Genomic DNA, 23,527 nt, shown 5'->3' on the forward strand with positions numbered 1-23,527 from the left:
TTCATGATTTGAGTTTTTATTTTCTGAGATGGAACCATTGTACATTGTACAAACCATATCTACTGATGGAATAAATAAGTGAAAAATTATACTGCTGTACAACACACCAAAAACAAAAAATCGTAAGGAAAAGAAAAAATTAGGTAACAGTGAAAAAAGGTCTTTATACCTCTAAGCAGGTCCTTGGCCGATAACGAACATTCCGAACCATGACATCGTTGGTAATGGGAGGTCACCACCCTATGAGCCGGTCTACCGCCTTCGGGTTACGGGGTAAGTGCCAGCACTTTGTGGAATGTGTATGCAGCATCCCCAACTTCAAGTTTTTCGGGGAGTTAAGTTTGCCCTGGGAGCCCTTGAGGCCGCGGGGCCTGGTGTCCGCGGAAGGCATTCGCTTAGGACCCCCGCCTCTGGCTCGCCGGCTGAAAGGTCTTAGATTCTGTGGTGGGACTGGGGGCGAGGGGTGGGGAAGGGCGGCTCTGAGGAGCGAGCCGCGTCGGGGAAGGAAGCACGTCTGGATTTTTGCAGTCTCATCATCCCGCGTGGAAGGCCTTCCCGGCCGGCGTGGATGGAGTGCAGGGCCGCTGGCGCTCTGCCTGGCATGGCCGTGGCGGGGCCCCGTCGGTCCCCGACCCCCGGCCCATTCCTACCTTCAGGCACTTCAGAGAAAAACTAATGACAGCCTCGTATCCTGGGTGTCCTCTTCGTTCATCCTCAACCGTGTCCACTCCCCTTGCCTGTCGAGAGGACCCTGCTGTTGCCACGGATGTGTGTGTGTGATTCTCCTTCAGCTGTCTTGCTTGTAACCTCTCGTTTCCCAAAAAAGAAGAGGAAATAAATATCCAAATTCATCTTTCATCCAAATGGAGTTTTGCTGCAAAGGAAAAAGTTAACTCTAACTCTATAGGGTCTGGAGGTAAAGCCGCCTTGAGATATGCGGAGAGGTAACGCAGGACACAGTTCTCCGCAGAACTGCCTGCCTGAGGGGCGAAATTGATAAGGATTTTTTTTTTTTTTAAGACAGAAACCTTTCGGCATCGCTAACTTCAACATTAAGATTTTCAAAGTTCGTGTTTTTTTTTTTTTTCTTCCCTTGTTTCAGGAGACATTTTTGCATGAGGTATTTGAAATTCAGGAACATTTTGATTCTTCTTGAAGTGCAGGAAATAGATTGGCTCCCTTAAAAAACAAATAAGAGCCTCACCCTCAGACACTCTTAGAAAATGGAATCTGGCAGACACTCCCCATGGTGGTCAGGAGAGAGATCCACATGTGAAAAAGGTGGTACCTGAATATGCACCAATTAGCCAAAACAAAAACAAACAAACAGAAAAAAAGAATAAAACAACCAACGAAACCCGGAACCCTCCCTCCCCGCCATACAACTCAAAGGGAGTTGGAACTCCAGTGCAGTAAAGAAAGCTCAGGAAAAGGGTTAAGGTCTGAGGAGTCCGTATAGGAATTAAGAGCAAACCAGGCCTCAGAACCAAACAATTAGGCAGTTTGTCCAAGGTGGGGGGGGGGGGCATCTCCATTTTAGTGAGAGGAAGCTGTCCCAGTGCAGGCAGGGGATGGAGGCGGAGGAGGGACCCGGCTGCCCCTTTCTGGAGGAGTGCAAAGCTCTCCAGTTCCTCGGTGCCTCGTTTCTGGCCTTCGAGGTCCAACCCTCAAGGCCCGCTCCCCCGTGGCAGCGTCTGGGAGCGTCGGCGCACCCGGGAATGAGACACGATCCAACTGTTGGCTTTGGGAGTCGGAACGGTATGTAGAAGCAAGTGGAGTTTGGATTTTGGCCGACTGCAACCTCGCCTCCTCTGCAGGTGGGGACGGGTGGAGCTGCGGGGGAGGGCGGCGAACAGAGGGCAGCAGGTGACAGTGGATTTGAAATCCAAGCGACGTCCTATGAGAGAAAGTTCAGCACCAGCTATTTCTGCCGTCTGCTCCCAGCCTCCTCTATTTCTGCCGTCTGCTCCCAGCCTCCTCCGCCCCTTTATCGTCTTAAGGAGACAATCCTGCAGTCAGCGGCAGAAGCCAGTCCGTCTTCGGAGGTGTGGGAGAACGCGGTGTGGTGGCAGCAGAGTGGGAAGTGCCAGGACAATCGAAGGGCTCTGTGGAAGCCCTTGGGGACAGTGCCCAGACATCGGAGACTCCTCGGACCCTGGAGGCTGGTGCTGTCCCCACCTGGGGCTCAGGGTGTGTCCCTCACCCCCTGGACCAGGAAGTCAGGCTGCCGGGGAGGTCCTGCTCTTCTGCAGCCTCGGGCTCTCCTTCTCCCTGCCTGGTCCGCTCCAGCTGAAGTCCTGGGGCAGGGAGGAGAGAGATGTGAGGACCGGGGCAATGGCTGCCTGAACTGAACCAAGAGGGCACTTGCAAGGGGAGATGCAAAACAACCAGGAAAACATGCCAGAGGTCACCTCAAGGGCACAAGGCACAAAAAAAGAAAGTGGAAGGAATCAGTTGAACAGTGAAAAGCCCCGATGAAAAAGCGAATTCTTGATCAGTACCACCCTCAAATAGCTTACATCGTTAAATAGAGAAGTGGAAAAAAAAAAAAAAAAAAAAAAATACAGCAGCAACACAAATGTAATCTTGGCTTCAGAGACAGTGTGCAGACGCTCCTGAGCTGTCGACCCCGCCTTCCCCAGGACAGTCACTTCAAGATTCGAGTGTTTTGCTTCACAGCAGAAAGTTCTTCAGTGTCTGAGAAGTTACGCCGTTCTAGGTTTTCTTGGATTTGCACTTGGTAAACTTGAAAAGTTAGTAGTTCCCTTCGCACCCAACAGGGATCCGCTCGGGTGAGGTTGTTCTAGAATTAAGCCTGCTGATGCATCTCCCGTGAGAAGTGGATCAGAGGACTGAACTCAGTGTCTACATCTCCTCGGAGTTTTGTTGCGACGCCTCCAGTTTCATCTTTTTGGAGGGTGGCACTCCTTCCAGATCCTTGGGGGAAGGAGAAGAAAAGAGAAACACAGGTTGAGACCACAGGAAAGCGACTCAGGTCAGCTGGGAGGTTGCAGATCAGCCCAGGAAGGACCCAAGGGCGGGCGTCCGCGGTTCTGACCCTGTGACCCTTTCGTGGACTCAAAAAGGTTCATGGACCCACGGGGAGCCTCACACCCAAGCTGCTCCTGTGTCCACCAAGCCCAGGTCACTCATGTCTTCCAATCTCTCATTAGCTGCAGGGTAATTATATACGCAGTTTCGGGTTTACCTCTGCAAGCTCAAGGGCTAGACCAACCTGGCCGTGTTAACAACTGCTCATCCAGGGCTCAGCACAGGTGCCCGGCCCGGGGCAGACACTCAGCACTGTGGAACGTACACAAGTCTGTTATTCTGCGGGAAGGGTCCACAGTTGCCACCAAATTCCCAAGAAGTCCCAGGACTCAAAAAAAAAAGAAAGTTCAATGCTCACTCGTCTGCTTCTCCCTCGACTTTCTCACGCCACTATCCCAGGCAGCTCCAACCTGACCCACCACCCGAATCCAGCTCCTGACTTCGCCCGTCCTAACTGGTGCTCCCACAGCTGGCGACAGCACCACCGTCTGCCCGGGGTACAGTGGACCCTGGAGCCCTCCCTCCTCTCCGTGCCCCCACGCCCTCGGCCCACCCCCTCTGCCCTCCGCCTGCCACCCCGTCCACACCTGAGCCTCCAACCCTCATCTGGCTGGTGCAGCAGCCGCTCCACGGCCGCCCTACCCGGCCTTGAGCAGAGCCCGAGAGATCTTCTCAAAGTAGCGATCACACATAGAATACTGTCCCACTGGCCTCAGAAGAGAATCCCAGCTCCTTGCCAGGCAGAGAAGGCCTCCCTCTCTCCCCTTCATCCCGCCATCCTCCTCCTCGCCCTCCTGCTTCGGCCTCCCCTTGTCCTCAGGGCGGCTCCTGTCTCCGGGCCTGTGCACCCTCGGTTCCCTCTGCCTAGAAAGCCTGCCCTCGCCACCCTAACTTCTCACCCCTCCCACTCCTCCCCGCTTACGCCATCCAGGAGGGCAGTCTGCTCCTGTTACGCATCTTCTCACTGCCCCGCTCCCGTTCTCCTGCGGCATGAGCCGTGGCCCGCTTGCGTCTGCTGTCTCCCAGCTGTGTCTCTGCGCCCCCGCCCCGCCCCGCCGACCCCATCATGAGCCCCGCAAGGGCCGGGGGACCATGTCTGCTGGCTCACCCTGGCTACCTCGTATCTGGCTTACTGCCCGACACACAGTGGGTACCCAATAAATGTGAAACAGAGAGCCCCGGGCCTTGATGTAGGATGTGTATGAGTTTCTTGAGGAAAACCCTGAGAGCAGGTACGGCAGGAAGGCACCCCTCCCTTTTCCTTATGAAAGTGATAAAAGCTCAGTCTAAACGTCACGGGAGAAAGCGGGCCGCCCTGCCTTCCGCGGAAGGTGGATCCCATTCAGGTGAAGTGTCTGCAGAGCACTTGCATGGGGGGCGCGGTGGGGGACAGAATGTGAGCTTGGGAGCGGACTCTGGAGACAGGAGGACTGTCCTGCATAAGGGAGAGAGCAGGAGGGAGGGGGTGAGAAAGGGGACGGGGAGCCTTTTTTCTTTTTTAAACAGGAATGGCTGAACATCAATGTCAAGCTGTTTGCTTTAGTGCGGCGTACCCTTCGCCTTGCTCACAAACCTAGCAGCTCTGGAGAAAGGTGGCGTGTCTATGTGAGCATGAAAACGGCAGAAGAGGTCCCATTTCAGGTCTGGGTCCCCGGAAATGGGAGTGGGGGTGGCGTGTTAGAATGGAAGACCCCTGGACTTTTCAGATGTCAGTGGAGAGCATTACATGCCCCCAGGGTGTGGATCAAGGTTTCAAGCTGATCTTTCCTCCACTGAGTTCAAGAGGCCAGGAGACCCCAGCTGCTTCTTGGTTTTACCAGCTCTATCTACATGAGGCTTTGATTTGTATCGTAGTATTAATCAAATGGGCTCGTGCTATGCTCGAGGCTCTGCCTTGTGTTTTTCATTTCACATTGTGAGAATATTTCTTTGTTCTCTATCTGTACCTGGATCCACACACTCTTTTTAACAGCTGCATAGCAGGCTGTTTTATCCATGACCCCAGGTTTACTTAATCCTTCTGATACACTTAGGCTGTGGTCGATTTTCCGCCACTGCAAACACATCTTTCATCAACACCACCTCTGTGTCTTTGGGCCTTTGGAAGGGTGTTCTATAGGCTGAAAGGGGGCTGCAGATACAAGGGTATGGAGATGTGAAAATCTGAGAGGCACTTTCCCTTGCGGAAGGCCTGGTTGAAGGCTCCCCAGAGTACAGACTTCTTTCTGCTACTTGTCAATTTCTCCCTAGGTATGAAAATACTCAGCAAAGTGGAAACAGTTTTATTAGTTGAAGTTTTGATACCTGAGTCCTCAGACCTCTTAGGTAAGCACAGAGGGCTGACGGTAAAAAATCACCATGGAGGCCGAGGCAACACTGGGGCATCTCGTGCGCATACCTCTGTGTTAAGTGTGTTACCCACATTCTCTCCTCTCGCCCGCACCCTGGCCCCAAGACAGTTCCGTGATCCCATTTTAGCAGCTGGAGATACTGACGCTCGTGTGTGTCAAGTGAAGGATCTGGGATTCGAACCCGGGACCTTTACTCCTGTCCACAAAGCCACCTGAGCCTGCACTGTCTGATTCAGACCAGATTCTGGCAAACAGTGATGACCCAGAAAGGGGTCCGAGCAGGGGGAGTGTTGTCAGTTGCGAAATTCCAAAGGATGATTCATCCGGCATTTAGGATTTTGAAGTCTTATCTTCCCAGCTCTGAGGGAAGTTGACTTTGGGTCACTGAGACCGGGCAGCGCTTTTGTGGACCCGAATAAACAAAGTGGTGGGGCTGAGGCTGGGATAAAGGACCCACCCCAAGGGCCAGACCCGTGTGTCTCCTCCTTCACCATGGGCCCCAGTGACCAGCTCAGACACAGAAGGATGCCCACGAATCCCGCTCAATGAATACCAGACAGTTCCATTCGTCCAAAGAGCAAACAACGAAACAAAACAGCAGAACACCTTTTGACGTACCCCCGACACCCCAACGGGCTCCTGGCCGATCTGGCTGCCCCTCTGAGACCTCGACCGAGGTACCTGAGAGATTGTGGATGTCTCTGCAGCCAGACCCACATCTCCAGATGGCTGCCGTTCTACTTGCTCTGAACTGTTCATCGAGTTTTCCATTGAAGACTGTGAATTCTGCTCGTCAGAAGCATCTGAGGGAAAAAGCAAGACGACAGAAGCTGTTTTCAGACACGGGAGATGCGGAGCCAGATGGACCAACTACTAAAAATACCTGGAATTGGGTAGTTTTGTGGCCAGGCGGTCTGTCAGGACTGCAAGGAGCTGGGAAGCCTCTTGCTTATTCTTAGGGTTCTCATTTTAAGCAGCCAGGCCCCACTCTGGCCCTGCGGCCTCTGACCCTTCCCCTTGCACACCTATTACCTACCAAGTGCCCTGAGAGCCCACCTAAAGGATGCTACAGGATGCTTTGTGCTGCGTACACATGGCGCCCTCTGGTGGACACAGCCCGCTCCAACCATCATGGCTGCTGACTCCTCCCTCTTCCTTTAGGGAGCCTGTCTTCTCTCCAGCTGGGGAATCCACAGAGGTAACTGCCCCTTTGTAAACATTTCTCTTAATAATATGGATATTTTTCTGATTGTCATTGTAAGAAACAGAAAATACAGAAAAAAAAAAATTAAAAAAATTAAAAAAAAAAAAAATTAAATCACCAACTATCTCGCCGTCCCCAGCTACCACGCCACTAACATTTTAGAGGATTTAGTCCCATCTTTCTGGATGTTTTCTCCCTACATGCATACAGTTCTACACTCTCCCCAAATAGGGATCTCATAGTATTTTGGAAGACTTTCTCCAAAATACATGTCCTCAAAAATTCTGTAAATACAAGAGCCTACAAGATGTCTGCATAGCATTCTATCAAGCAATCACTTATTTAACGAGTCCTGTTTTGCCAGTCATTCGAGCTGTTTCTCATGCATCGGTCTCCCTGCTCCCCCCGCCATGTTCCTTTAGCAGAAGGAAGGTGCAGGCCTTAGCAGGTTGTGTGAGGTGACGCGGCTTTGGAAGAAGCGGGAACGGCTGCTGTACCTGAAGCTTATTTTGGGCACAGAGCGCGTGGAGGGAGCCGCCGCATGGCGCCCAGGGCCCAGCTCTGCTTGCATTCAAGACACCAACAACATACGTCACCCCGATTTGTAAAAAGCGCACTACAATACTCAAGGATGCCTTACTTTCCTGGGGTTTCTGAGGCAGAGGCATAACAAAGGGGAAAAAAATTCCAGGCTTAAGTTTTAAAGCAGGCAAGCAACATGGGGAAATGGGGGAAAGTAGGCAGCACTCCAGGGCTTGAGGACAGCAGGGCACACAGGGCTGGGGACAGGGCAGGAAGGAGCTGCAGCCCTCCTCCCAAGGAGGCTGACCCTCAGCCCGTCCGTCCCGGGGGAGCTTCGGTTAACACGCGCTCTTACTTCCTCTAAATCAGCAGTCCTGATTGCTCAGGGCAGTGCCAGGAAACCCGACACCCCGCCAGGGTCTGAGCTGGGTTCTCTGGCCGCCACGGGGAGGGTCAGGGGTCCACCTCACTGGGGCCCCTGGGCTACGCCTACCAGCTGGTGTCTGGGGCGGGGGACACAGGGTCTAGAAACCAGCCTGGGTTCTAATACTGCCTCTGCCACTTGTTCCTGGGTCTCAGATCCCTCACCCTCCGTAAAGTCAAGGTTGACAGTAGCCGCCCTGTTGAGCCGCTGTGAGGATTAAATGGAAAGACAGAAGTATCCAAGCAGCAAAATAATCCCAGGTGGGAGTAAATGAGGGATTATCTAGGGCAGAGAAACAAACTCCCCATAAACCTGACATATCTTTGATATTTTTAGTTTTACCTTTAAAATCCATGTAACAGCAGTTCCTCAAAAAGTTAAACATAGAATTCCTGTACGACTCAGCAATTCCACTTGTAGGATAGACCCACAAGAACTGAAAACAGGTCCTCAAACTGACACCTGTACACAAATATTCACAGCAGCACTATTCATGACGGCCGAAAGATGGAAACGGCCCAGATGTCAATTAACAGATGAACGGATAAACAAAATGTGGTCCATCCACACAATGGAATATTATTCAGCCATAAAAAGGAATGAAGCACTGACACAGGCTACAATGTGGATGAACCTTGAAAACATGATGCTGAGTGAAAGAAGTCAGCCAAAAGCCACATATTACACGACTCCCTTTATATATATGAAACGTCCAGAAAATGTTTCTGTCTCTGTCCACAGAGACAGAAACCAGGCTGGTGGTTGCCAGGGACTGGGGGGAATGGGGAGTGACAGCCAAAGGATACAGAGTTTCCTTTTAGAGTGATGAGAACAGTTTGGAACTAGACAGAGGTGATGACTGCACAACATTATGAATGTGCTAAATGGTACTGAACTGTTCACTTTAAAATGCTTCCTTTTATGCTACGGGAATTTCATCTCAATTTAAAGAAAAGAAAATATCCATGTTAACCTTATATTCTAGTTCATAACACATGTTTGCTTTAACAAACCTTTGCAATTGTTATCGTCCTCCTTCCCTGTGACTACAGATCCTTTTCTGCCCTACCTGGTGGGCTTTGCAGAGTGGAGAGGAAGGTAAGGGCCCGGTTGCAGGCTTAGAAATCATGAAGGTGGCCGGTCCCCCAGAGAGTCACACTAACCCCTTGACCGGCCCAAGAGCGCGGTGGGAACTGGCCTTTGAGCTGGCAGAGCGTACCAGGCCTCGCTGCAGCGGCCTGATTCTCTTAACCCAACAGCGCTGGAACGCGCTCAGGGGAAATTATTTTCCGAGGGCCTAAATTTAGTCCAGGGAGTTTGGACATTATGTCATTCCCTGAACTCACTCAGCAGTAAACAAGTTCAAAGCAAGGTCAACAGCTGGTGACCAACCAGCCCTGTCCCGCAGGCAGTAGGCCCCAACCTGGGAAGGCCCGAGGGTCCGCCTCTTGTCCTTCCCACAGGAGCTCGGCAGCCCCGGGCCGTGGGCAGGCGGGCCTGGCCGCCAGCGCGGTCCCGCCGGGTCAAAGCTGGGCAACTGTGCCGGCCCAGAGGCCAGGCCCGGCCAGGAGGGACCCCGGTGTGGTTCCCACCTGGACCTGTGATGGGGCGTGGGGCTGTGGATGGTAGGGTAGGTTGTGGAAGCACCGACCCCAGACGTAATCCCGCAGCCGAGCTCTACCGGACCCTTTAGGGCAAAGGAGCCGCAGACCCCAAACATGGGAGAAACGAGGCCATGGCCAGAAAGTAAGAAGCCACTGGGACTTCCTGGCGGTCCCAATGCAAAAAAAAAAAGCAAAAAAAAAAAAACACAAAAAAAACAGCAGGCAATAAGCCAGGAGTGGTCCGCACCGGGCCCCGCAGGCCCCGCCCCCAGCTCCCCCAGGATCGCTCCGCCCTCCCGCTGCCCCACCCCCACGAGCCCCGCCTCCTGAGGAGAGGCAACTTTTATTGGTCTCATCTTATGAACGAGGAAGCAGGAAGGCACACAGGAGGTGATGCCGCTGGCCTGAGGCCACTCGGCCAGCAAGGGTCGGCTCGGATGTGACTAGCTCGTCCTGTGTCCACGGCCCCGTCCCAGCACCTCCCCCCGCCAGGCCTGGGCGGGGGGGCCCCGTGGGGACGAGAGGGGATGCCCACGTGCTGTACACGGGAGAAGGCGGCGCCAAAGTCCCTGGGACAGAGTTCTCAACTGGGGACGATTCTGTCCCCTGCTCCCCCAGGGGACATTTGGCCCCATCTAGAAACATTTTTGGTGTCACGACTGGGGGTGGGGCATGCTACTGGCATCTAGTGACAGGGGTGCTTCTTAACACCCCGCCACGCACAGGACACCCCACAGCAAAGACTCATCCGGCCTCACATGCCCACAGTGCCCAGGCTGAAAGGCCCTGCTCTGCCGTTCCGCCCACCGGCTCGCTGGAGGAAGACCCCGCAGGGCCTACGGAGGGCGTGCCCTTCGTCTCCACAGCCCCCTTCCAGGGCCGCGGCGTACACACCCACTCACACCTGAGCAAAGAGGCAAAGAGGCGTGCACACAAGACTCCCTCCAGCACTGTCGGTGTAGGAAAAAGACAGAAACAACCCAAATGACCACCAACGCGGGGACTATTTAAATAAATCATGGCACATTCACGTCATTGAATGATAGGCTGGTAAAAAAAATAAGACAAATCCGTGTGTCCTAACGTGGAATTATCTCCATGGTGATGGCTAAGTGAAAGCGTTCTAAAGAGAAAGGTTATCATCTCATACAGATGCTTCTAGGTGCAGACTACCTCTGGAAGGCTTCAAAACAGACTCAGCAGTGGTCCGCCCTGAGGAGGGGGAGGACCCTGGAGAGCTGGGGGCGCACTTCAGTCTGCGTCCTAATTCATGGTTGTTTCCCCTGTGTAGGGTTACCTGCACCCCCTGCACAGAGGCGCTCCTGGCACATGGGCATCTTCCCCCGCAGGTCCCCAGGCACTGCCCTGCAGTCCCTTCTGCCTGGGTTGCTCAGTTCCCTCCTACCTCTGCTCATCCTTTAAGACTAAGTCAGACAGCACCTCCTCTGGAAAGCCTTCCAGGCTCCCTTTCCTTACTGCATCTCACCGTGAGCTCAAAAGCCCCCTTAGGGGCCAGGCAGTGCCATGAATGAGTCAAATATTTAATTCAGACACAAATAAGCTTTGTAAAGAAAATCTAAAGGAATATTCTCTTCTTCCTCAAAGAAATGTGCATTCCCCCAACCTCTCAGCCTTTTACTTACTTTTCCACTCTTACTAGAGAAAAAGGTTCAAGAAACATATTAACTTTCCTTTTAACTCAACAATGAGAAAAACAGGGAATTCCCTGGCGGTCCAGTGGTTAGGACTCTGCGCTTTCACTGCCAAGTGCCCGGGTTCAATCCCTGGTCGGGGAACTAAGATCCCACGAGCCACGCAGCCAAAAAACAAACAAACAAAAACGGAAAACAACAGTGATCTCACGTTGTAATACATGGCAACTGCCTTTGGCCTCAGCGTCAGGGAGACAATAGGGCGTGGTGGGGAGTGTGGTAACTGGTGAATGTAGGTCCTCTTGGCCCTCTCTGGAGAGGCAGCCACATCTCTGCTCTAGCTGGTTGCTGCTCAATGGAAATGCAGGTCCAGTATTGCCAGATCTTCCCACTTTTCAAGAGAGGCTGGAAATCGATCTTATTTTAAGTGAAACTGCTCAACTTTTAAATTTCGGCATCGACAACCTGCTGTAAAGCACAGGGAGCTCAGCTCAGTGCTCTGTGATGACCTAGATGCGGGGAGAAGGAGGTCCAAGAAGGAGGGGATATAGGTATACGTAGAGCTGATTCACTTCATTGTACAGCAGAAACTAACACAACATTGTAAAGCAATTTTACTCCAATAAAAAAAAAAAATTTCGGCATCGAGTTCCAATTAAAAATAAAAACACCACTGGGCTCCATGGTCACACCCGCACACCACATGCTTGATCTAGTCTGTCTGCGACCTCTGTAGACTGTAATTCTCAGCTTCAATGCTTGTCTTGCCCATGAGTTCTTGGGAGTCAGGAGTGGGACTCAGCTGACTGTCGCCCAGGACTGGCATGGAGTTTTGCATGGGGCTGACGTGGGTGAAGTGTGTGGAACGGAACGGAAGGGGATGTGAATGAACTCCACAACACAGGACGGTCTTCTCCCAAGGAGATGCACGCCCTCCCCAAGCATCTGGAAGCCCGGACTCCAGGCCAGCTGCCTTGACCCACTAGGTAAGAGCATATCAGCCCGGACCTCTCCCTGGAACCCCAAACTCTGCACTCGGGCATCTGCAGGCACTCCAGATGGCCCTGGCCCCGCCCCTCCACACTCCGCTGGCCCCGCCCCTCCACACTCCACACCCTGTTGGCCCCGCCCCTCCACACTCCACCGGCCCCGCCCCTCCACCTCTCCCATCACAGGTGGCGGCAAGGCCGTCCCTCCAGGTGCTGAGAGTCACTCTGCACTCCCCTCTCTCACAGCCCACACACCACCCATCGAACACACTCTCACCTCTGCCCCCGAAACACACCTCGATATTAGACAATCAGGAACTACTGTTCAGTTTCTTAGATGCAATAATGGTCATCGTGACTACGTAAGAGAATGTCCTTATTTTTAAAAGATGCATGCTGAAGTGTTTAGAGACAGAATGTCATAAGGTCTACGACTCAATGTCAAATGGCCTCAGAAAAAAATACTTTTAAGCAAAGCAAAAAAAAAAAAAAAAAAAAAAAAAAAAAAACCAAAACCAAACCCCAACCCCCCTCCAACAAAAACCAAAAACCCCAAAACATTAAACGTTAACAACTGACGAGTTTGGCTGGTGGGTATACAGGAGAGTATTATACTATTCGTTCAATTTTTCTGTATACTGGAAAATTTTTCATTTAAAGAGAATCCAGAGGGACTTCCCTGGTGGTCCAGTGGCTAAGACTCTGCGCTCCCAATGTAGGGGGCCCGGGTTCGATCCATGGTTGAGGAACTAGATCCCACATGCCACAAATAAGTGTTTGTGTGCCGCAACCAAGACCCAGTGCAGCCAAATAAATAAACATTAAAATAAATAAATAAATAAAAGACTCAAGATTAAAAAAATAAATACATAAAGAGAATCCGGAAACCTTAAAATAAACAAACCTATACATACACATATACATGTATACACACGTCCTCCACAATCAGACCCCTTCTTACCACCTCATCAGCCACCATCCTCTCCCATCTGGACAACTACAGCAGCCCCCTCGCTGGTCTCCCTGCCTCCGCCCTGGCCTCCCCATTATCTGATCTCAATCACGGCAACCAAGGTGATCCTTCATATCACGGCATTCAAACTCCCAAAGACTCCTGTCTCACTCAGCAATAAAGACCCGGGTCTGTGAAGTGGCCTATGAGCCCTGACACTCGAGGTCCTGCCTCCTCTCTGACCTCATCTCGCTTGTTGAGACCCTCATGCCTTCTCCTCCAGCCATGCTGAGCACGCTTCTGCCACAGGGCCTTTGCACTGCCCCCAATGTTCTTCTCCCACCTGGCTTGCTCCCTCCCCTAACCTGACCCTCGTTTGCTCTCATGTCAACTTCTCAGTGAGGCCTTCCCTGACCATCCTATTTAAAATGCAACCCTACCCCACTCCCCTTTCTTACTTTATAATTCTCCAAAGCACTTATTTTCCAAATATTACATTGTATGATTTTTTTAATTGCTCCTCAAGAATACGAGCTCCAGGCATTACCTTTCTTCTTACGTCACCTTCTGGGGGCTGGCACTTGGCAGGACCTCCTTAAAGACCCTTCCAACTGCCTGGCTGAAGGCTGGCTGGAGAGAGGCCCCTCCGAGCCCAGCCCCTGAGGGCACATACCTTCGGCCCCGGGGAGCTCCTTGCCATCGGCCTGGGCCTCGTCCGCCTTGGCATCGGTGCCATCACCGGGCGCGGCCGAGTTGGGCTCGGGAGCGGGGCTGGAGTTGCTGCTGTTCTCCTGCTTGATGGGGGAGGCGTCTGCAATGGAGCTCTGGTTGCTGTTATCGTCTGCACGGGGGGAACAGAACCACAGCGTGAAATGCTGCGGGTGCTGACTCAAGGCGTGGGGGGGGGGCTCAGTCCCCCCGGCCTTGCTGCCCGCAGCCCTACAGGATGCTCTCCCGGGGGAGGAGACCCCTCTTCCCCCTGAGGTCCCTGAGCTGCCCACCCAGGGCCTCCCCACATGTCCTGCGCGGGGTGGAGGCTCATCTGAGCTCGCCCTCCCCGACTCACTGAGGGGACTCCTGTGTTAGCGGCAGCCGACCGCAGACGGTGGCCCAGCGCATTGAAAATCTTTGGGCCAAAAAAAAAAAAAAGGGGACTTCCCTGGCAGTCCAGTGGTTAAGAATGCGAGCTCCCACTGCAGGCAACACGGGTTTGGGTCTGATCCCTGGTCGGGGAACTAAGATCCTACATGCCACGCAGTGCGGCCAAAAATAAATAAATAAAACAAGATCTTTGGGGGTCACGTGAGGTCTCATTCTGGGTGAAGAAACCAGACGTCCTGTGGGCCTGGCTCTGAAGCACTGCAAAGGCCAAAGCGTGGTCCCACAAGGCAGCACTGTCAAACCGTTTCATCGGATCTGATCCAGCTCTGGACCAATTCCACTCGATACAAAATAAAAGAGAGAGAGAGAGCAACAAGTTCACAACAGAAAGTGGATATTCTATAGGACAACCGGCCCAGGCTTTCCAACACGTCAATGCAACTAAAGACAAAAAAATAAAAGGAGAAGCAGGGAAGATTACTGTCGTATTACAGATTAAAGAAATTTAAGAGACCTAACAACTAGGCATGACGTGTGGAGTTCATCTGCACCCTGTTGTGAATGTGCCAGCTCTGAGAGACATTTGGGGACAAATGGGGAATCTGAATACAGTCTGGAGTTTAAGAGTAAGGAATTAATTTTGTTAGCAGTGATAATGGTACAGTGGGTAGATAGAAATGTCATTTATCAGTGATGCGTGCTGAAGTGTTTAGGTACAGACTTAAGTATCATGATGTGGGGAAATGTACTTTAAAATCTTCTAGCACAGGTTGCATACAATTGTCAGAATTCCCTGAATTTTACACTCGAGAGCTGTGCATTTTTTTACTTGTAAATTGTAGTTCAATTAAAAAACTTAACACATTAAAAAAAATAGATGAGGCAAATGTGGCATAACGTTATGAAAGCCTAGGTGGGTAGGCATATGGGTTTCATCATACTATTCTCTCTACTATTCTCTATTATGACATTTTTTTCATAATAAAAAAGGAAAGGGGAAGAAAGTTAGCTGGGCAAGGGCATTAGGGGTTGAGCTGGGGAGTCAAGCTGGGGATCCTGGGCCACATCCCCCCCTTGCCCTGGACACCCTTTCTTGGGCACAAAGAGTCATTTTATTTTATTATTATTATTGTTTTTGGCCGCACCGTGAGGCTTGTGGGATCTTAGTTCCCTGACCACGGATCAAACCCGGGCCCTCAGCAGTGAAAGTGCCGAGTCCTAACCACTGGACCGCCAGGGAAGGCCCCCCAGTTTGCCTTTGGATACTGAGTTATTCCCCAAGGGGGTGCACCATTCCTGGGGGTACTGCAATACCAGGTCGACATGTGGAGGGGACACACATCCACACATATCAAGCTCCTATTCCAACTGCCTGCTCCAAAAATCCGTTCAATATATTGTCCTTGGATAGAGGACATATCAGATATTAAACTGATAAGAACAGATACCACACTTGATCTTAGCCGAAAGGCCGAGAAGCGAGCAAAGAGTCATTTTAAACCATGGATACCCACATGGTGTTACCCTGCTTTTCTAGGCCATGCTGTGCACCTGGGACCAAGGCCATTTTTGTAAAAATGAGAGAGAGAGAAAGAAAGAAACAGAGACAGGGAAGGAAGGAGAGGAGAGAAAACGAGAAGCACATCGACACATGCAGGGCACCTACTACATGCTGGGCACCAGGCCAGGGCATTTACAGTCACCTCGTTTAATCTCAACAACCTCCCAGATGGGGAAACTGAGTCCCAGCAGCAGAGCCCCTGGCTCGGGCTGGTCTGCCCAGCCCCAAACCCCGAGTCTTTCCGCTACCTCAATCTGGTGAGGAAGTGGCAGGCAGCCCCGCAGCCCTGACTTGGTAAATTGCATCTTATTTTAAGTGTACTCTGGGGCGCTCATTACACAAAAGCATCCTCTCGTGAATTCTGGGACTTAAAAAAAAAAAAAAAAAGATATAAACTCCCTCGATTTACCTTTCAAGAAAATCTCAGCCTCCTTCCTATGCCAAGATACATGGCCATGTGTGTTGGAAGCACAGAAGGCAAGAGGCTCAACCTATGGGTCCCAGCATTAGGTCATGCTAATTAAGGACAGTAAGCGCTAACGTTTAACAAGTCAGCTGCCCTGAGCCTTGCCTGGTAACCTTGTAACGGCGTGACCCTGATGCTTGGGCTGACCTCAGGTGGATCCTGGAGACTAAACAGCTGGATGCAGATGCCCTGTCCCTTCATGTCCTCCTGTGCCCATCCTCCCGCCTTGTAGCCTTCCAGATAACTCTAACCAGGCCCATAGCTTTCCCTGAGCTTTCACTCCCTGCAGTCGGACTTGGTCTTTCTTGGCTGCACATGTACTAAAATGGAAGATGAGCATGGTTCCTGAGACGGGGACCTGGGTCGCTCAGTATTCTAGGTTTTTCTGGGGTGTTAAGTCTGGGCTAGTGGCCATGAACTTGAATTCTGCCTCCTCCAAAGGACCGCAGATGCCAGCACTGGCATTTATGAACTTCCTAACTCTGGACAAGTTACTTCGCCTCCTTGAGCCTTAGTTTCATCACCTGTACAAAGCTGGCTCGTCACCAGGATTAAATGAGGCAATGCCCAAAACGGGCTTAGCAAGATGCTTGGCACACTGTGACGGCTTCTTAAATGTTAGCGACTGACACGCCAAGGCCTTTAAGGGATTATCTTATTCAATATTCATAACGACCTTGTGAAGTAGGCATTACCACCCCAAGGCTACGTGTTCAATACCTAGCCCAGGATCACGCCATGACGGGTAGATCCTAGGAGAGTCACATTAGAATCCAGGTGGGATCCTGCCCTCCGCTTGAAAAGGTTCTCACCTGTAATTCTATGAATTAACTGAAACTGAGCCAGGCCAGGGGCCTCCTCGGTCCCCAGAGAGTGGGGCTGCTGACCAGTGACAGAGGGACAGGGTATGTCCCAACTCAAATACCTATTTCTGAAAATGAAATGCATCCCGACTACAATTATACGGCCAGTTGTTGGTGTGTGTGTGTGTGTGTGTGTGACACTTTCTTGACACGTTAACTGTCAGCGAACACTCCCACTGTGCTTCTCTGAAGCCAATTCAGCAACAAGCAAGACTCCTTGCCCTTGGAGCTTGTGACTGTTTTCCAGACTAGTCAGTTTGGGCAAATGGGGAAGTTTGCTGGCCTCCCTTCCCCCAGGGTAAGTCAGCCCCAGACCTGGAGGGTTAGGAACTAGATCCAACCAATATTCCCTCTTGATTTACTTGTTTATCTATCTAACATCACCTTGTTGCGCAAAAAGGCTTGGGTGGTCAGAAGTACAAAGACACAAACTGTGATCAAGACAGAGAAAGGCAAGTGCTGGGAGCTCTTAGACCAGCAGGGCCAGGCTGGGGACAAAACAGGAGGTGAGCTTGGTGGGCTTGGAGAGGCCACACTCTCCCCGCAGGGACAGCTGCTCCTGCTCCAGCGGGCCGCGGCCTCGAGGAAGAACATGCCCAAGGGCTGGCGGATCTGATTTCTCAAAGGATGGGAGAAATGCAGATTTTCTGATTTATAAATATCAGCAACTCAATTTTTTAGAAACTTCTGGTTCAAATCTCTGAGGTGAGAAGTCAGGTAGTGGTTTTCCATGGCGGGGAGGGGAATGACCGGGAGGGGACACCACGGGGATTGCCAGGAACATTCTGTCCTGATTTGGGCTGGTGACAAAGGTGTGTGCAGTTTGTGAACATCTCATGCAGCCACACACTTACGATTTGTGCCTTTCCTCTCAGATAAAAAGGTAAAAAAAAACCCCACCAGCAGCATCAAAACAACTGCAGACTGACTAAAGCATGTCACCAGCCTGGATCTGATCAGTGGGACACTGGTTACAACTTTTGAAATAAGACAGCAAAGGAAGTTAGGCAGTCGATGTAGAAGGGCAGGTCCCAGGGTCCCAGACTGATTCACATGAAGTCAGAAATCCAGTTAGAGCTTCCCAGTAGCCCAAGCGAAATAGGAAATAGGAAATAAGAGTCATTGATATGATATGTCAGGCCCAGGAGGGAAAAAGATAAGATTCCTCCCAAAAACTTCCTGGGCACATGGGACTAACAGAACATGTCCTGTGACATTTGTGTCACTGGGTGGGAAGGAGGTCTTATTCAATGTCTCTGGCTCATTTTATGCTTCTTGGCTTTGCTGCTCTGGGAAAAGCAGCTTCTTCTCCTCTGCTGAGCCTCCTCCTTGGCACAGAAGCCTCCCGGTCCTGCCCAGCCCTCCTACCCCTCGACTGGAATGTGAACAAACCTGCTGGTAAAACAAAAACACAACCAAGTGCTGCGGGCAGGAGAGGGGCCCGGCTGGCCGCTGGCAGCGGGGAGCTCACCGTGCATGTCCATCATTCCCGGGGAGGAGCTATTCTCCGGCGTGGTCACCTCTGAGCCACACTTCTCATCTTTGCCCTTTTTCTTGTTCTTGTTTTTCTGGAGGAGAAAAAGGATGAAGAAACCGAGTCACCAACTGTGTGTGTGTGCACACGCACGAGTGAGACCCTGGGGAGCGGGGTGAATATTTTATTCCGCTGACTCATCCTCTGGATGAGCTCTGGAGGGCTCCACTGGCCCGCATGTGAACACGTCCCATGAGGAGCCTCACCTGCTTTGGAATCAAGGAGCCCTGTGGAGGGGAGGCTTCCGGGGCTGGGCTGGGGGGCTGGGGGCAAGGCTGCCATGCTTCTGCGGCCAGCCCCGCAGGCATGCAAACACCCTGGCTGGCGGGAATTTCCTCTGGGGAAAAGGCCATGGTCACCCTGCCCGAAGCAGGTACAGTACAGGGCTGCCAGGTGAGGGATGGAAAACACAGCTCACACATTTCCACTATCTTCAGGCCCCTGGGACTGCCTTCCTCAAAGGCAGTCAGCTGACTTCCGGCCCGACACTGGGGACCAGGTGAGGAGGGAAAGCCCAGGGGAGGAGGGCAAGGTCAAGGGGATGTTTTTTGTACGTGCTTCCATTTTTGGAATTGTGTGGAAACAACCTGTGTCCATTGGTAAAAGCCTTGTTAAACACATTACAGTACATTCACTCAACGCAGTGGGATGCAACAATTACAGAGTCCAAGTACAAGCTCTTCCTGTACTAATATGGAAGGATCCGCAGAAATATCCACATATTAAAATATTTCAGTATCTCCAAGATGTATAAAAGAAAGGTGCAGAACGTGTGAACAGAATGCTGCCACTGGTGGTAAAGGAAGAGCATAAATGAGCGTGTGTTTGTATTTTTGCGTGCACAAGCTCTCTGGAAGGATAAACAAATACTGGTTGTCTCCAAAGAAAAGAGCTGGATGGGGTTGGAGGTGTTCAGCGGGGATGGGAAGCAGATGTATAAAAAGATAAGACTTGAAGTCTTAAAGTTTAAAGTTCTTAAAGTTTGAAGAATATGCAAACCTATAGAAACAGAAAGTAGACTGGTGGTTTCCAGGATCTTGGGGAGGGTATACGTTTTGTTTTCAGGGTAATGAAAATGTTCTGGAATTACAGCGGTGATGGTTGCACAACTGTAAATATACCAACACTGACTGGCACACTTTAAAAGAGTGAATTTTATGGCATGTGAATCGTTTTAGTTTTAAAAAAGAGTTTTAAAGTAACAGTTGAATTTTGTAACATGTTCTACCTATTTAAGAGAAGACAATTTTCAAGAGTTCTGAAGAAAAAGAAAAAAGATGTAACTACGTCATTATTGGGTGTTTGAAAACAAGAAAAGAGGGAGTTCCGTTGGCGGTCAGGTAGTTAAGCCTCCACGCTTCCAATGCAGGGGGCGTGGGTTTGATCCCTGGTCAGGTAACTAAGATCCCACATGCCGCGCGGCCAAAAAAAAACCAACCAAAAACAAGAACATGAAAAGCTATCCCTTCCCACTGCAGATTACCGGCCACAACCATCAGAGATTCGGATTCAGCTATCCAGGGTGAGGCCCAGGAACCTGCATTTTGTTGTGACTCCCAGGGGATCTAATGCTCAGCCAGGCGTGGGACCCACCACCCTAGAGAAAGGTGGGAGGAGTATTGTACATCTTGGCTCAGAGATGACAGCGAATTAGCATCCGAGCACTGTCTGCACAGCTGTGCTGAGCTAAGTTCTTCCCATATGATACACTGCCTTTGCTCTGTTGCAGAAACCCCAGGAGCCGGATGTTACTGTTCCACCGCACAAAAGAGGGAACTAACCCAGCAAGGTGGGGTCACCTGTCTGGCATCACAGGTTAATTGGGGGTAGTCTGTCCAAATCCAAATCTTAAGGTCTTCGCCCAGCCCCAGGCTGCCCTGTCCTTCCTGACAGCCCATATATTACATTCTCTCCTTCATCACAATCCATTTGGCACTTCCCTGATGTCTGTTTCATGCTATTCTATAATTATCTTCCCCCAACAAGATTATAAATTCCTTGAGAGCAGGGACCACGTCTTCTCAAATGCAACTGGCGTTTATACAACACCTAATGATGTGCAAGGCGCAGACGTGGGCAAGAGCCAGGAGCTGCCTTCGAGGAGGCTGGCTGCACTCTGCTCTCCCTCCGGAACGGCCGGCACCAAAGGCCAGGACAGTCTCTGTCGGTGCCTCTGGGGAAAGCAGCCCTGGTGGCTCCACGAACCAGCCCAGGCGAGGACCAGAAGGGATGAAAAGCCCCCACGTTCTCAGCCCAGCACCGACCCACCCAGGGGCCGCATGGGATCAAAGGGTCAAGAATGGAGCCTCAGCCCTGCCAGGAGACCCAAGACTCGTGGGGCAGGTCACTGGAGACTGGGGAGGGAGGCTTTATCCCGCGGTTTTTTGTGTTTTTTTTTTTTTTGGCCACGCCGCACAGCATGCAGGATCTTAGTTCCCCGACCAGGGATCGAACCCGTGCCCTCTGCAGTGGTAGTGTGGAATCCTAACCACTGGACCGCCAGGGAAGTCTCTGCCCCGCCTTATGGCCCCTAGAAACCTACCAGTCATGCCCACTGTCACGACTGGAGGCATGTGGTCAGTGTGAGCTGAGCCATCCTTGCATAGTAGGGAAGGCACTCAGGCAGGAGGAACAGCCCATGCAAAGGCCTGTCAGTGGGACCATTCTGGATTTTGACTGGAAATGAGAGCAGCTGACCTGGGGGTCTTTGAGGGTAGCTGGCCTGGGAGCCACCAAGCTGAAAAACCATCCGTGATGCGGGGCAGGCCTGTCACCAATGCCTCCCTGAGATCGAGCACAGCCACCAGGGCTCCCCCTAGTGGTCACAGTCACCGCCCCTCCCGGAACCCTGCCGTCAATGGCCCCTGCTTCTCTGCACCAAACTTGCAGCTCCAACCACCAGAAGGCTCTCCAAGAGTGGAGAGAGTATGTGCTTTGGAGTCAGAAGACCTGACATTTGCTGTGTGACTCTGGGGAAACGGCTTCGCCTCTCTGAGCCCGTGTCCTCCCTTGTCCAGAGTGGATAAAGAGCTCAACTCCAGGGCCTCCCTGGTGGCGCAGTGGTTGAGAATCTGCCTGCTAATGCAGGGGACACGGGTTCGAGCCCTGGTCTGGGAAGATCCCACATGCCGCGGAGCAACTGGGCCCGTGAGCCACAGCTACTGAGCCTGTGTGTCTGGAGCCTGTGCCCCGCAATGGGAGGGGCCGCGATAGTGAGAGGCCCGCGCACCGAGATGAAGAGTGGCCCCCGCTTGCCGCAACTAGAGAAAGCCCTCACACAAAATGAAGACCCAACACAGCTAAAAATAAATAAATAAAAATAAATAAATTAAAAAAAATAATAATAATAACATAAATAAATGTAAAAAAAAAAAAAAAAGAAAAGAGCTCAACTCCACAAAGTAATGCCTGGCAGATGGTCAGGTGCCAAGAACGGCACTACAATGATGGGGGAGGGTCTGCCCGTCTGCAGGTACCGCCACGCCCACCGCAAAGCCATGGTGCCCAGGGCCTCAGGGAGGGGATACCTCTGCACTAAGCAGTGTGCCCACTGGCAACCCATGGGGCTGTCAGCCCCGAAGAGGTGACTTACAGGGGACATTTCCCACCTCTCTGAGGGCCAAACTCTGGGGCTGGATGATGGGGGGAGGGGTAGACACAGGTCCAGCAGCCTCTCCAGCCCTAAGCTGGGTCCTTCTGCTGCCCAAGTGGCCTTGGCCCCAGGGTCCCCGCATGGTGGGTGGCCGTGGACAGCCCCCTCTCCCTGTGACGGGAGGGAGTGTGGATGGACAGCCCCACCCCAGGGGACCGGCCCCACATACTCACATCGTCAACCTTTGGCTCTGTCACAGGGACCCACTTGTAGATTCGCAGGGATGTGTCACCCACAGTCACCCACTTCTTCTCCCTGCAGAGGACGAGGAAGAACCCATTACCAGGGGGCTTCGGGGGCAGGCCCCTGCTCACGCCGGTGGGGGGCACAGGCCGCACTCCCTTGGAGCAGCTGTGACACGGTGACAGCTCCGGGCAGGGCTGAGAGAACATCTCCGCATCACACAGACGAGGGCTTGAATCCCAGCTCTGCCGCTCGCTGGCTGGGGGCCCCTGGGCAAGTCACTTCACCAGTCTGAGCCTCAGTTTCCCCATCCGCTAGATGGGGTCGTCAATCTCTCCAGGCTGCCGCGAGTGAGACAAAGCATGTTGACAGCTTCCTCGTGCCTGGAAGAGAGCGCCTGGTAAGACTGGAGGGGAGGGCGGGGCTGCCACTGGGATGATTCCTCTGGATGGAGAGAATCAGCCCCGGTTCCTCCAGCCTTCACCCCAGAGCCGGCGAACTGGGCCACCCGAGCCCCTCTGGGCAGCAGAGAGGGCTTCAGACCAACAGGGCATTTCCTCCGTGGGGGTGGGAGGGTCTTCCCCAAGGGAACCCAGGGGCTCACCCTGCCCCCTGTCAATGCCTCCGAGGTCGTGGGAAGGGAAGCAGGAGCCGACAGCATGAGTAACCACCCCAGGCTCTTCCGGGCAAACGCCAGTTAGATCAGCCCCGGGGAATGGAGAGCAGGGGGGATCCTGGATGCCCAGTGGCCTCGGCCCCAAGGGCAGTCCCCAGATGCTGAAACCGAGGGGCTGCGACAGGGAAGCACAGCCCTGTCTGCGGGCAGCCACGGCCGGGAGGTTGCCTGCCCCGAGACCCTATGCCTCGGTTCGGAGACAGGCTTCAGTTCCAGGGTCTCAGCTCCTAACGTCTGCACAGCTGCCCCCGATCCACCCCCAGCCGCATCCTAAACTCCTGGGGCACAGTGCCCAGGGCCCCGCAGCGGCCAAAGGCAGGTTGATGGTGAGAAGCAGATCACAAGCCACAAGAAGGAAAGGGGGTGACTGCTTTCCACTAAGGGTAATAATGATGGTAATTACCACTCTCTCCCCCTACCTCTCTGCTTCGAGCATCGTCCTTCTCTAGCTATATCACCACAGCCTCCCAACTTCGGTCCTCGACCTCTGGCAGCCTACGAGTCAGGTCCTGTCACCTCCTGCCCCTAACACTAAGAGTGACAGCCAGAGGCCACGTGCCTGAGGACACCACGGCTAAGGGAGAGCCCCCCCAGAAGGAAAGCTGGGGTTTCAACCAGGGAGCTGGGCTCTGGAGTCCACGATTTGACGGGACAGCCAGACGTACACCTGCTGCAGGTGGCATAGCAGCTGGGAGTCCTCAGCAATGTTAGCGACGCGGGGTCCACCAGAGCTGAGAATTAC

General features: G+C 52.4%; 1 protein-coding gene and 1 pseudogene across 4 annotated transcripts in view; both read right to left on the reverse strand.

Moving 5' to 3' along the window:
- The window catches only part of BCL7A (BAF chromatin remodeling complex subunit BCL7A), a 29,979-nt gene continuing 6,452 nt past the window's right edge, over positions 1 to 23,527 (reverse strand). For 2 of the 4 annotated variants that reach the window (XM_059893911.1, XM_059893910.1), the window contains 5 exons: positions 22,100 to 22,181; positions 18,212 to 18,308; positions 13,423 to 13,590; positions 6,021 to 6,205; positions 1 to 2,937 (listed from right to left, as the gene is read on the reverse strand). In XM_059893911.1, coding sequence (XP_059749894.1) covers positions 2,866 to 2,937; positions 6,021 to 6,205; positions 13,423 to 13,590; positions 18,212 to 18,308; positions 22,100 to 22,181 — 604 coding nt within the window. In that variant the 3' untranslated portion in view covers positions 1 to 2,865. The remainder of the gene's footprint in view (positions 2,938 to 6,020; positions 6,206 to 13,422; positions 13,591 to 18,211; positions 18,309 to 22,099; positions 22,182 to 23,527) is intronic. The other 2 variants (XM_059893913.1, XM_059893912.1) reach the window with 1 other exon arrangement.
- LOC132348290 (U2 spliceosomal RNA) lies at positions 15,131 to 15,333 on the reverse strand (annotated as a pseudogene).

The sequence above is a fragment of the Balaenoptera ricei genome, chromosome 14 (genome assembly GCF_028023285.1).
Source record: "Balaenoptera ricei isolate mBalRic1 chromosome 14, mBalRic1.hap2, whole genome shotgun sequence".
NCBI lineage: Eukaryota > Metazoa > Chordata > Mammalia > Artiodactyla > Balaenopteridae > Balaenoptera > Balaenoptera ricei.